Source organism: Delphinus delphis, chromosome 7, assembly GCF_949987515.2.
Source record: "Delphinus delphis chromosome 7, mDelDel1.2, whole genome shotgun sequence".
Lineage (NCBI taxonomy): Eukaryota > Metazoa > Chordata > Mammalia > Artiodactyla > Delphinidae > Delphinus > Delphinus delphis.
Genome location: NC_082689.1, coordinates 3,283,113 through 3,296,449, shown reverse-complemented (window position 1 = coordinate 3,296,449; position 13,337 = coordinate 3,283,113). Strand labels below are relative to the sequence as shown.

Here is a 13,337-nt window from a genome sequence, read left to right as displayed (position 1 = left end):
CATCCTCATGACTGAGAACATCGGTCGGGGGCTCCCTGGGGCTCTGCCCGGGAGGATGAGATAGAACCATCTTAATTGTAGGCCATCTACAGATGTTCCAGAATATCTAGTTAGGCTGGTGTGACATGCACATCTGAAAAAATATAAATATATAAGTTTACACACGCTAAACGCACGTGCCAACAAATGGCAGGCGGTGTGCGACATGGTAGTGAGTGAGCTGCCTTTATCTAACAGGCTATGACTGCCACATCGAGTGAAAAAGGATGCACGTGGCCAAGAGTGTCTGGAAATCTCCTGTCCTTGGAGGCCAGCCGGCTGTGGCCCAGTGGAGAGGAGAGTCCTCTGGGCGGAGGCAACGCCAGAATCCAAAGCCCCACCCGCCCAGGGGCTTATTTAGCAAAAGCTGGGAGTGAGGCCAGCGCGCGGGTCATCCCGCTGGCCTGGGGGCTGCAGCTCCTTCACGCCCTCTCCTCAGGACAAGAAGGAGACTGGTTAGCTGAGAGTAGAAAGTTCTTGCTGAAGATCCAGATGTGAGCTGGGTGCGTGAGAACAGATGCAGTGGATTTGGGAGCCAGATCCGGGGGCAGAATTGGATCTGTCAGGCAGAAGAGCCTTGAGCTCGACTCTCCTGGCTCAGAGCTGGTTTCAGAAGTCGCCTTCTTTTGAATTAATCAAGTATTTTGTACGATTCCATCTGATCCCCTTGGTCGGCTGATGAGCTCTCACGCTTTGCTGTGTTATTCTAGCGGTTACTTCAGGCATCCTGCCCTTGGAAAGCAGGTTTGAGGAGCGTGAAGGCGAGAAGGTGGCAGTCAGTGAGCCTTCTTGGTGGGGGACAGGATGGTGAGGATGTGGGCATCCAGCCCAGCACGGGCCCAGGGTGGGCAGAGGACAGGAAGTGCGCGTCTTTACAGGAAATCACCGCCATTACGGCATCCTGACCTGTGCTTAGCGCCTGCACCCACATGCCCCGTGCACGACGGCGATGTGGGCAGTTGACCTGTTCACGAGCCGCTCTGCGGTGGCCTCGGACCCAGACCCGTTAGGATCTGTACACCTGCAGTCTGGGTGGTCTGTGGCGTAAACAGTCAAGGGTGACTGCAGGGTCCCAGCTCACTCACGAGGTCTCCTGGATCAAAGATGTGATCCCACCCGTCACGGGCATCTTCAGTTGACTCCCTGGCCATCAAATTTAAGAACCTCTGAGCTACAGGAGGTGGGATTGGAGGCATGATGGGAAAATCCAGAGAGTCTGGAGACAACTTGGTGCAGGGTTCTCTCGCCCTCTGGGACCTTTCCCATGGACTTTCGGAAAGGAGCCCTCAATGTGCCAAAAAAAAAAAGAAGAGAAAGTTGGCCTTTCGTTGGATGCTAAGCAAAGAAAGAAATAGCACCAGTGCAGCCTCAGACTGTTGACCCCAACAGACCCTCACAGGGCAGGGGTCTCCCGTACGGTTGAAGCAGATGTGCTGTCTTGGGGCTCCACAGGCTGCTGGGGTTCCCGCAGAGACCCCTGCTTGCAGGAGGGAAAAGAGAGGATTCAGAGACAGTCCAAACAGGAAAGATTTTGAAAAGCCAAATTCTTGGGGTCCCCCTTTTCACCCAGCAAGTTCTCCTGTACCGTCACCCACCCCCAGCCAGCTCCCCACATCTGGATGTCTGTCTCAGAATGTTTACACTGGAATTTTCACGTTGACTCAGTTACTCAGAAGCAGTGGGAAAGCTGCAGCTGTGGCTCCACTGCTTTCTCTTGCTTTGGAGACCAAGTGTAGTGAGAGTCAAACTTAAAACTGTGTGGTTGCATCTTCCAGCCCCCAGAACGCTGGTCATATTCTCACGTTCCGATCATAGTCATTGTGGTGGGTGAACGAGGCTGGTGCCTGTCCTGTCCCACACTGTGTCCTGCACACATGTAGAAACTGGTCAAGTCATCCTGTTCCGTTCATTCACAAATCATCTTCCTGTGGAAGTTGTGAAAGTTGAAAAGCCACACGGTGAAATTCAGCCCGGCTCACTGAGCTGCCCGTGGGCCACGGCTGTGACACCGGCGTATCCGAGAGTCTCATGGCAAAGGAGTGTTTAAAATCACAAAGCGGGGGAAGATCCCACGTGCCGCGGAGCGGCTGGGCCCGTGAGCCGTGGCCGCTGAGCCTGCGCGTCCGGAGCCTGTGCTCCGCAACGGGAGAGGCCACAACGGTGAGAGGCCCGCATGATGCAAAAAATAAAAAAATAAAATCACAAAGGAAGCTGATGCTTTATTTTATCATTCTCTTACCCCCTGAATCCAGATTCTCCGTTTAATGCTTTTAAGTATTTAATATTTATCCATTTTCCTCTCCAGGTTGAAGAGAGACCAGAAAAAGACTTCACGGAGAAGGTAAGGAATTTCTGTAGAGCTTTATACTGTGTCATCTATAAACCACGAGGGTCCCGAAATTTATGGATGAAACTAACAAGAAAATATATTGCTTGATCTTTAATAAAGAATTTCACCATGGAGTGAACAGGACTAGGGGGTGGCTCACCAGGCAACACACAACCTTTGGGGTCCCCGGGGCCGGGGGTCACTTCCAGCGTGCATGTTAAACCTGCAGAACGGTGAAGGAATTCACGACGGGCCCAGCCATGGAGCTTACGGTTACTCCAGACAAACCCTGAGCGTCCATGAGGCCCCTCGAGGTGAACCTCTTTTTCTTGCTCACCACAAACCCACCGAAGATACTGCAGTTTGGAACCCGATTTCAAGTAAAGGTACCATCCTCGTAGACTGAGAAATAATCCTGGTTTGGGCTGAAATCCCGTTTGCTCTTGCCACTTTGCAGGGGTCTCGGGGGCTGCCTGGCCTGTCTGCAGCCACACTGGCCTCCCTGGGTGGGACTTCCTCTCGAAGGGGCAGCGGGGACACCTCCATCTCCATTGACACTGAGGCCTCCATTAGGGAAATCAAGGTAAGACCCTCTACTTCCGCGTGACCTAGAGAAACCTTCTGTGAAAATCAGTCTTCAAGTAAAGTAGGATTTAATTTGTGAAGTTCCAGCTCTTTCTTCTCCGTCTGGTCTCCCCTCCCTCCCATTAAGCTTGGTGTTCTAGTAACAGTAGGGCCCGGCCTGGTTCTTGTTCTGCAAGGAGCCGCCCTGACTTCCCCGCCCCGGTAGGGCCAGCACACCTGCGCTGGGATCTTTCAGCTCCCCGGGCACACCTGGGCGAGACCCCTCACCACGCTGCCCTGAGGCGCTCAGCCACCTCTGTACACAGAGCAGAAGTGGACATTCCGCCCACAGCACTGGAAGGTGCTGGACACGGATCACTCGCTGCCCCCGACAGTACCACCCTGCCCTTCGCGCATCCCCGCCCTCTGCCTGCAGCGTGCCCTTCCTTTCCCTCTGTCATATGCGTAATATGCCTTCAGTAGACCCCATCATGGTATTTTAGTGATTTTTCCTTCTCCCACTAGTCTGTGGACACTGTTCTCTGTTACATCCTCAACACTGAGTGTGTGACAGACAAATGGGCCTCTGCTTGTTAAAGTCACTAGGGACGTTGCATCTGAAAAGGAGACTGTGCAGAGGGGAGGCCGAGTCACCAGACCTCGTGTCCTCTGGAGAGAGCGCCAAGGACAGGGAGGCTCTTCCGGGGCACCAAGGGCAGGGAGGCTCTTCCGGGGCACCAAGGGCAGGGAGGCGCTTCCGGGTCAGGTTTGGCTTCATTTAGGGACGAGCTTTCTAGTAATGAAAACTGGTGAAAGGGACCCAGCTTCCACTGGTGCTACCTGAACAGATGGATGGCATTTGCCAGGGAGGCCAGAGAAGAGCTTAAGCATCAGGGCCGGTGGGACTAGGTCCCCCTGCAGACGCCTTCCAACTCCTGTGCTTTATAAGAACAGTGTTTTGACTTCTGTTCCTGAAATGTCCCTCCCTGTGTGGTCCCTCGGCCTCCTGCAGCCCTTTGGTCATCCTTTCCCGCCTTGAAGTGGAGTTGGCTGCAGTCATAATCTGCATCTGGTCTTGGGGTTGTGAGCATGACTCAGTCGTTCAGTAAGGATTTATTGCAACTCCAGCTCACGCCAGACACCAGCCCCTGGGAATGTGTCAGTGAACGAGACGGGAAAGTAGAGTCCTTGGCCTCTGTAAGGGCAGGGACAAGGCTTTGCTGATTTCTGTCTTCCGTATCTTACTGTGTGTAGCACAGAGCAGAACTCAAAGAGCTTGAATGAACTGTTAAGTATGAGTAAGTTAACCTGTTCCATTTTCAGAAGCTCATTTTATAAAACTGCGTAAAAATATTTGAAGCCACATACCTTTGATAAAATTGTGTGAAAATATCATATGAGATACACCTACATTTTCATCTTTGTAGTGTTGAAATTCATCTTATTTTCCTTTTAACACTTAAAAAAGTTAAACGAAGATCGCTGCTCCAACTACTCAAATAAGGAAACCGCCCAGAAGTAGAAAAGAATCAGAGAATCGCCTCTCCTTCCTTGTGGTCTCTGTCCATTTTTCCCTTTGACATCATTTGCCTTTTTTGCCATTTCCCCCAGGAGCTCAATGAGTTAAAGGACCAGATTCAGGATGTAGAAGGCAAATACATGCAGGGATTGAAGGAGATGAAGGTACCGGCTTACGGAAGTGTGGACTCACGATATTAACCCAGCTTAACTTTAAAAAATCCTACAGAAGACATTCAGACTGCATGCTCGCTCTAAAGAGGCCGCAGACTGTAGACCTCAAAGTGGCAGGAATGCTAGTAGCACGGGTGTGTGTGCTCAGGGTTTTCCCAAAGGCAGCTTTGAAACCAAGGCTCGAAAATTGTAACTCCTCATTAGCAAATGTTACTAACATGTTTCCTGGTGCATGTCTTGGACTCACCTCCCCACCACACCTGGCTTAAAACCAGTTTCTCATTTCCCACAGAAGCAGACCCTACACTTGAAGAAGGGTTTTTGGTTTTCTTCACTTTCCGCAGTCCTTACATACAAGGAGGGCTTCAACTTAATTTGCTTCTCAAAACACCTGATGTCTCCCGATAAGGAAGTTCTGTTGCTGTGCTTTTGAAACACACAAATTATTTGCATACTGCGCCATTTTACTAATGGAAGCAATGTCTGAATGTGTATCTTCTTGGATTTATTTGAGTAAATAACACGGTACTCGTAGCAAGTGGCATTACTGCATTGTGCCGACCAGGAAATTGAGTTGCCAGGCTCCGTGAAGTGAGGTGGGGCATCAGGGACTTTATTCTCTGGCTTCACCGGGCAGCTCGGGCAGCTCATGAGTCTAGCAGGAGATGGTAACTCTGTTCCTTCCTTTTCAGCTCCTGAGAAAGTACCCCCAAACCAGTCTGAGTTCGGTATCCCAGGGGCGCCAAATCACATGACTAATCAGTTTCCTATTTGTCACCGCTCTTTAAAAAGGGGGGGAAATTAAGATTCTGGCTTTCAACTCCTACTGGAGTTGGAAAGAGAGCCATGGAACAGCGCAGGAATCACTGGTCCCACCTGAAATCCTTGCCCTGGTTTGCACGTGCAGGCGAGAGCAGCGCTGGTCTCCGCAGAGCCTCCTGGTAGCACCTGACACACGCCCAACCCGCCAGTGCCCGCCTTTCTGTAGCTCAGGGTCCTCTGCACCTGGGATGCTGCTCTGTGTTCTCCCAGAGTCGTCTCCCGCTGGTCTGTGCTTCGGGGTCCACACGCTGCTGTCCCCTGTGGCCTGCCCTGCCGGTGTGTGAGCCCCGGGGTTGAGGGGGGCATGTTTACTTTGCAGGCCTCTTTCCCTGGTTGTCTTTTCAAAGGAATGAGCTTTGTCTCTCCAGGACCTACCCAGTGAGGCCTGTGTACCTTGTTGAGTTTTCCTATGGGTTGAACATGTGAACTTCCACTTAAGCCTTTCCTGGTTCATAAGCCCCAGTGGGGACAGTGGGCCGCTGGCGGCAGGTGTTCTACTCCCCCTCCCCAGCACTGGCTCTGTCCCAGGTTCTGGTCACGTGTCTTGAGTGGTTACTTCAGACACCTGTACAGCGGGCTACAGAATCAGATTCCCACAGCCAGGGCTCTGCTGCCTCTGTGACCAGAGCCCCTTCCACCCAGCGTCCCCCTTGTCCTGATGACTGTAAGTTATCTTCGCCCCTACACACAGTTAATAACTTATTTCCTGAGTCATGAGAATCGGAACAAATTGAAAAGGGAGACTTTGGGGGCATTTCAAATTGCCATGTGTTTCTTCTTCTGATTCATTTGCTCCCAGAAATAAAGTCTAAATTTAGGGCTGCGTTTTTGGAGGTTTTGTTAAAAATACTGAACTAATCTGTGTTTCTGTTTCCTTACTACAATTTCGAAAACGTGACCTATTTTCTGCAGGACTCACTAGCAGAAGTTGAAGAAAAATATAAGAAGGCCATGGTTTCCAACGCTCAGCTAGACAATGAGAAGACAAACTTTATGTACCAGGTCGATACGCTAAAGGACATGATGCTGGAGCTTGAAGAGCAGCTGGCTGAGTCCAGGCGGCAGTACGAGGAGAAAACCAAAGTATGTGCTAGTGCGAGAAAGCAGGGTGGAGTGTATATATATGTAAACGCTATATGTAATTACGGACGGGAGAATATATAGATATATAAATGGTGTATGTAAGGATGGTAGAATATATATATAAATGATATATGTAAGAATGGGAGAATATACAAGTAAATGGTATGTATAAGAATGGGAGAATATATATATACACAGGCATATGTATATAAATGGTCTATGTAATTATTGTAGACTATATACATGGTATGTATAAGGATGGGAGGATATACCTACGGTATAGGTAAGAATGGTAGAATATGTGTGTGTGTGTGTGTATATATATTTGGTATGTGGTGTCTACACATTATACGTGTGTATGTATATATTTGCGTGTGTGTGTTTTTTTTAAAAACAATAGTTCTCCACTTGCCCTGGAAGCCCAAACACATAAGAATACCATGCTCTTTGCTGAGGGACTTGCACAATGTCAATATGTAAACTAGAGACAATTTTACTAGGAGGACATTTGTGTGTTTTGCATATAAGGTGAAATCATAAAAGACCCAGCATGCTTGGACAAAGCACAGTTAGAGGCTGCAAGGTTTTCCTGTTAATATACATTTCTTCATTCTTACTTTGTTATCTCGACACCAGAGAGAAACAGTTGCAAGTATCAAGGATTTTAAGAAAATTATATTCATTTGTTTTCTGCTGATTGGGAAAAGCCATGGTTCCTCCACTTGAGAATTAAAAACCTTCATTAACCTCAGAAAAGGGTAGAATCTTATTTGGGCTTTCATGAAGAACCACTGGAATTAATACGTTAACTTACGTTATCAACAAAAAGCGTGAGCATATGTTGAAATTAATGACAGTAGGCTGATTTGGTGAAGGCTGGGCTTAGCTGTTCTTTGTGAGACAGCAAGACATACTTGTTTTTCATATTTTAAGGAATTAGCTGGTTTTTCAAATCCTAGAATATTATCCAGTTTTTCAGAGTTGCTGAGATAAATAGAAAATTTAATTTGTGAGTGTCATTATCTTTTTTTTTCCTAACTAGCTATATCCTCTAAATCCCAAGGGTTGAAGCCAAATACCATAACAACTCAGGGGCCTCCTTCTTTCACTACTGTAGTTGAGTTAGAAGCTAAAGAAGAATTTTGTCCATGAAGTTCCTGGTAACTGAACTCTGAAACAAAGGAGAAACTTTTCATGAGACCTGATGTCATGAAAGCTTTCTTTGAAACTAATTCATAATTTAGGAGCAGAGAGCGTATTCTGAACCCACTTGGGTGGAACAGTACTGTAATGCCTTCTAAATTACTCCTAGAATGCCCTCATTTAGGCATCAGGAAGTAGACCAAGAAGCCCCAAATCTAATTCCAGAGAAATGGGGTGATCCTGGAATGTTGACCCAAGGTAGAGACCATGGGCGAAGCAAAGCCTGACAGACATGTCTTTGTCACAGCTAGGAGGATCCAGTCACCCCCAGACTTCAGAAAGTGGGTGAGCACATGATGCCAGGATGAGCTAAGGTCAAATCCCTTCTAAAATAACTGGTAACGAATTGAGGGAAGGTGTTCTCTGCTGTTCCCTAAACTGCTGGCAGCTAGGTGGGTACCACACCATCGTCAGGGACTGCGCTGCTGTGCTGTGCTGAGTGGGAGACGAGAGGAGCGTGTTGCCCGGTTGCAGGGATGAGTCTCATGCAGGGAAGGGTTGGACTGGGGGAGCGGCTTTGTGCTGACAAGGGCTTTGCTTCCCCCGCCTGTTTCTGTTTTGTCTCTGAGGTACAGAGCTGGCCGCCCACTGTTAGTGAGATAAACTTGCCAAGGTAGACCATCCCTTTTTGCCCCAAAGAGTATTCATCGGCATATTTCAAACTCAGGGATGATTTTATTACCACTCTTTGCAAAGCTGCCTCCTCCAGGCCTTCAGCAGACAGCTTGGGGGCCTTCCCAGGGCACGGCTTACCTGTAAAGAAATCGGGTCATACTGTCAGCTGTGCCAACTCCTCAGGTTAATTTTTTTTTTGAATTTTTGAATTTTATTTTATTTATTTTTTTATACAGCAGTTTCTTATTAGTCATCCATTTTATACATATTAGTGTATACATGTCAATCCCAATCTCCCAGTTCATCCCACACCACACACACCCCCGCCCCTTTCCCCCCTTGGTGTCTATATGTTTGTCCTCAGGTTAATTTTACAGTAGATCGTAGGGTTGTCTTCTAGAAAATCCAGAGAAACTGGTTCATGTTGTTAAAAAGGCCTTGAGGGCTTCCCTGGTGGCACAGTGGTTAAGAATCTGCCTGCCAATGCAGGGGACACAGGTTTGAGCCCTGGGCCAGGAAGATCCCACATGTAGCAGAGCAACTAAGCCCGTGCGCCACAACTACTGAGCCTGCGCTCTACAGCCCGCGAGCCACAACTACTGAGCCCCTGTGCCACAACTACTGAGCCTGCGCACCTAGAGCCCGTGCTCTGCAACAAGAGAAGCCACCACGATGAGAAACCGGTGCACCGCAATGAAGAGTAGCCCCTGCTCGCCACAACTAGAGAAAGCCCGTGCGCAGCAACGAAGGCCCGTGCACAGCCAAAAATAAAAACAAAAAAAATAAATAAATTTATTTTTAAAAAAGGCCTTGAAAACTGTGATGACATGGTAACAGGTAATTTGTTCCAGGTAAAGGTAAATCATAAGAACGTGAACTAGAGTGACAGAAAAATGTGATTCCACTGGAACTTGAACGTTCTTCTCCTCCCTTATAGGAATTTGAAAGGGAAAAGCATGCCCACAGTATCCTCCAGTTTCAGTTTGCTGAGGTGAAAGAGGCCCTGAAGCAAAGAGAAGAAATGCTTGAGGTGAGTAGTTTTTCCCGTTCTTCTTTTCTGTTCTTTTTTTCTCTTTGTGTGTGACTTACGAGCATCTTGCTGGGTCATGACTAAAGCTACCAGTTTTCTTGAAAATTGAGTTTAGGTGAATTCTCTATGCCTCATTTGAGGAGACAGTTCCTTTTATTAGTGAAGATTCTCATTCTTTGGTGGTTTTGTGTTTGTTTGAGGAGGTGTGGCAGACCGAATAATGCCCCCCAAGATGCCCATGTCCTAATCCCTGGAACTGTGACTATGTCACCTTACTCAGACAAAGGGACTTTGCAGATGTGACTAAGTTAAGGACCTTGTGATGGGAGATTATCCTGTATCATCTGTATGGACCCAGAGTGATCCAAAGGGTCCTTGCAAGAAGGAGGCAGGAAAGTCAAAGGCAGCATAGGAGATGTGACCACGGGGGCAGAGGTCAGAGCCACGTGAGGAAGAGGCCACAGACCAAGGACTGTGGGCACATCTAGGAACTAAAAAATGGCAGAAATAGATTCTCCCCTGCCCCAAGCCTCCAGAAAAGAGCCCAGGCCTGCCCATGCCTTGGGGACACCATAAGACTCATTTTGAACTTCTGAGCGCCAGAACTGTAAGAAAATAAGTTTGTGTTGTTCTAAGCCACTGAATTTGTGGTAATTTGTTACAGCGACAAAAAGAAACTAATACAGACTTGACTTTTTACTTTTTTAATTTGGTTAGAACTCTAGTGCCTGTAAGTGAGAAGTTCACTCCAGCTGGTTTTCTTCCTACTCTTGGAGCTGGGGAAAAGGACAAGGATAAAGTCCCTGCATCCTGAGAACGAACTCGGGATCAGTGAGAAAAAATGGTGCCGGGACCTCCAAGGGCGCTTGCTGGCTCAGGGGTTGTCTACACTGCAGAGTTGCTTCCCGTTTAACCCTGTATCTGCTTTCTTTCTATCTGTTCCTATTCTTCAGGAAATCCGACAGCTACAGCAGAAACAGGCGAGTTATATCAGGGAGATTTCTGATCTTCAGGAAACAATAGAATGGAAAGACAAAAAGATAGGGGTAGGATTCTCAAGTCTTTGAAATCGGTTCAAGTGGGCAGTCTGCTTAGCAAATTGAATGCTTTCAGAATCTTTGGTTTGCAAAAAGGCTTGTATGAGTTTGCATGTGACCCCCGTGGGACACAAAACGAATAAAAGAGAGACTACATGAACTTTCCCAAATTGACATTAACTCCACATTGGAAGTGGACTTCCAATGTGGAGATTCTCCTTTGGTCAGCATTCCCGGGCTCCCTGCCTGCCTGTGAGCAGCCGGCGGCACAGAGATCAGAGGAGTGAGGAGCCTGCTGGGCGGGTCCACGCGTGGAGGCTCAGACCTCCTGGAATTCCCTGTCCCGTGTTGCCTGGGCTTTTTCTCCAAGGGCTTCGAGGAAGCTGCAAGGTGGCAGGTGGTGTGCCTCACGCATCCCCACCTTGAGCCTCCCCAGGGAGATGTCAGCCCCTCTCGCTCCACAGGGAAAGAAGAGGCAGCCCATCTGCATTTAGGAGTGACGAGTAGGGAGCAAAGAACACGCTTACTAAAGTGACAGCTGTGCTCCGCGATGCCAAATGGCTTCCCAAACACGGCGACTCACTCCCCACGGCTCTGATAGCAATCTCTAGATGTTGAAGCGAACGTCAGCGCCTTTACAGCGTGAAGCTGCACCTTGCCTTCACTCTGATACGCTCACCGATGCTTATTTAAGATCTCGTGTGCATGTCTGTGTGTGTTTGCCTCAGGACCACTTTACATTTATCTGTGACAACAAACACCGAGAATCAACGTACAAAAACAGTCTAAATGACTAAAATAGTTGTCACTGGGGGTTTGTAAACGTTTCTTCTTTTCCTTTATTTATCCTTCATTTAAATGGGTGCATGGCTTCTGTTCCTTCTCCAGCTATGCCGTGAAACCGCAGACTAAGCCAGGAGAGGGTGTAAAGCAGAGAGCATCCTTCAGAACGTTAACGTCTCTCAGGGAGCATGCACAGTGACGTTTCTTGGCTGGCGTAAACTGAGTGCAGAGCTTAACACTGCATTGTGTTTGTATCTTTAAGCATAGTCTATCGAATGCCCTGCCGGTGTTAGCCTTTTACAGAGTAGAAGCCTCCTTCCTAGTCCTGCTTCTGAAGTCGTCTGCTCACCTGTGCGAATCTTCTCTCTCTTTGCTCCGCTACACACTCAGGCATTAGAGAGGCAGAAAGAGTTCTTTGATTCCATAAGGAGTGAACGAGACGATCTTAGAGAAGAAGTAGTCGTGCTGAAAGAGGAATTAAAGGTATGAAGCCAAAGTACAGTTTTTAAAAATCCAGGCGACAACAGCAAATTCCAGGATTCTCAAGGATGAATGTGTGTGGATAGTGGTGTTCATTGATTTTATGTCGTTGATTTTAGTTCTGTTAATAAAATCAAATCCTGGGTTAACTGACCCCCAAAGAGACATGTGAAGTCAGTGTAGATTCCGGGGGGTGTGCCTATTGTCTTTAGATGTTTATAGGCATATCTGATCTTGGAAGCACCTCTGATTTCCAAGAGTTTTTTTGATAGGCTGTCTAAATTTTTTCTCAAACTCACCAGTAAATCCTCCAGGACATTACTCCAAGTTAGAGAGTGTATTTCTTTCTTATATTAAAGTCTCGAACATAAGGACCTCTGTAGCTGGGCAGTGGCGTGGCTGACGCTAGTTAGACGTGGAGACCCCATGGATGGTAGGAAAGTTGTGTCTGGGCCATGTCAAGGGGTCTTCAGCTGCTGGCTGGAAACTGAGTAAAATAAACCAACGGGCAGCAGCGGGGGTCAGAGCTCTGGGTGGACTCTCGACACCGTAGAAGGCGGTGTTGAGTCTAGGGGGTATGGCCACCGGCTGGCGCCTGCATCGCCAATGGAAACATCCATGTCAGCTACTTACAATGAAGGGCCAAGGCCAGAGCAGTAAGCCAGCAGGGAACAGGCTTAGAGCTCACATTCGCAGTGCTGCTTCTAGCCAGGGTGTGAGTACAGGGTTGGGAATTCCTCCAAGCAGAAGAGAAAGAGCTATGGGTGGCAGGAGCGGGTAAGGGAGGGGGTGATCCCGGGTGAGGGGGGCATCCTGGCGTTGTGAAGCGTCGCCGGGTTTAAAGTGTTTTGCTGTGTAGTGAGCACGAATTGTATTTCTTTCGAATGTCACAAACCTTCCATCCAAGTTTGATCGTTCCTCTCAGAACACGTACATATTTCTTTATCTCTGTCCTTTTAAAGAGCACAGCCGGGGTTTTAGAGGTAAAGACCACTCTGTAGTGGTTTGCTCGATGCTCTGCTTTCTGGCAGCCTGCAGTGAGAGAGGATGCCCAAGGAAGGTGTTTCGTCACCAGCACGCTAAGACGTGGATGGGAACATGTAAGGAAGGACCCTTGGAGGAAGACGTCCCAGATCAGTGTGTGTTGATAGAATATTTGCAGGGGTGCAGCCTAGCGCTCCTCTGTCTCTGTAGAGTTTTCCTCTGCTTAGGGAAAAATAGGGGTTTTCTTAATTATTATTTATAAAAGAAAGTTTAACCTAATATCACTTAGTGAGTATTACGATGAGCCTGTTTTTATTCCCAGAAACATGGAATAATCCTAAATTCAGAAGTAGCTACCAATGGAGAGACTTCAGACCCTCTAAATAATGTTGGCTACCAAGGTTCTACAAAGATGACAAAGGAAGAGTTAAATGCCCTCAAGGCAACAGGGGATGGGACGCTAGGTAAGTACTTGTTTTCCTTTGATCCTCGTGTCTTCCAGTCAGCACTGGTTCACCTTCCATGCATTGGTAGAGTTGACATAATCATCACTGATCGATTAACAATCACCCAGCATGCCCTTCGTTCTGTCACTTCATGGGAACTTCCTTGTCAAACGATGCCATCACCCACGTGTGTTGTCCGGCATGTACCTCTGTTCAGTGCTCACCACCGA

At 48.0% G+C, this 13,337-nt stretch overlaps 1 protein-coding gene across 16 annotated transcripts in view; it reads left to right on the top strand.

The window, feature by feature from the left end:
* The window catches only part of LRRFIP1 (LRR binding FLII interacting protein 1), a 141,742-nt gene that overhangs the window by 113,392 nt on the left and 15,013 nt on the right, over positions 1-13,337 (top strand). For 6 of the 16 annotated variants that reach the window (XM_060015862.1, XM_060015851.1, XM_060015848.1 and 3 more), the window contains 8 exons: positions 2,345-2,380; positions 2,826-2,951; positions 4,544-4,615; positions 6,359-6,529; positions 9,285-9,377; positions 10,331-10,423; positions 11,588-11,680; positions 12,984-13,125. In XM_060015862.1, coding sequence (XP_059871845.1) covers positions 2,345-2,380; positions 2,826-2,951; positions 4,544-4,615; positions 6,359-6,529; positions 9,285-9,377; positions 10,331-10,423; positions 11,588-11,680; positions 12,984-13,125 — 826 coding nt within the window. The remainder of the gene's footprint in view (positions 1-2,344; positions 2,381-2,825; positions 2,952-4,543; positions 4,616-6,358; positions 6,530-9,284; positions 9,378-10,330; positions 10,424-11,587; positions 11,681-12,983; positions 13,126-13,337) is intronic. The other 10 variants (XM_060015864.1, XM_060015856.1, XM_060015866.1 and 7 more) reach the window with 3 other exon arrangements.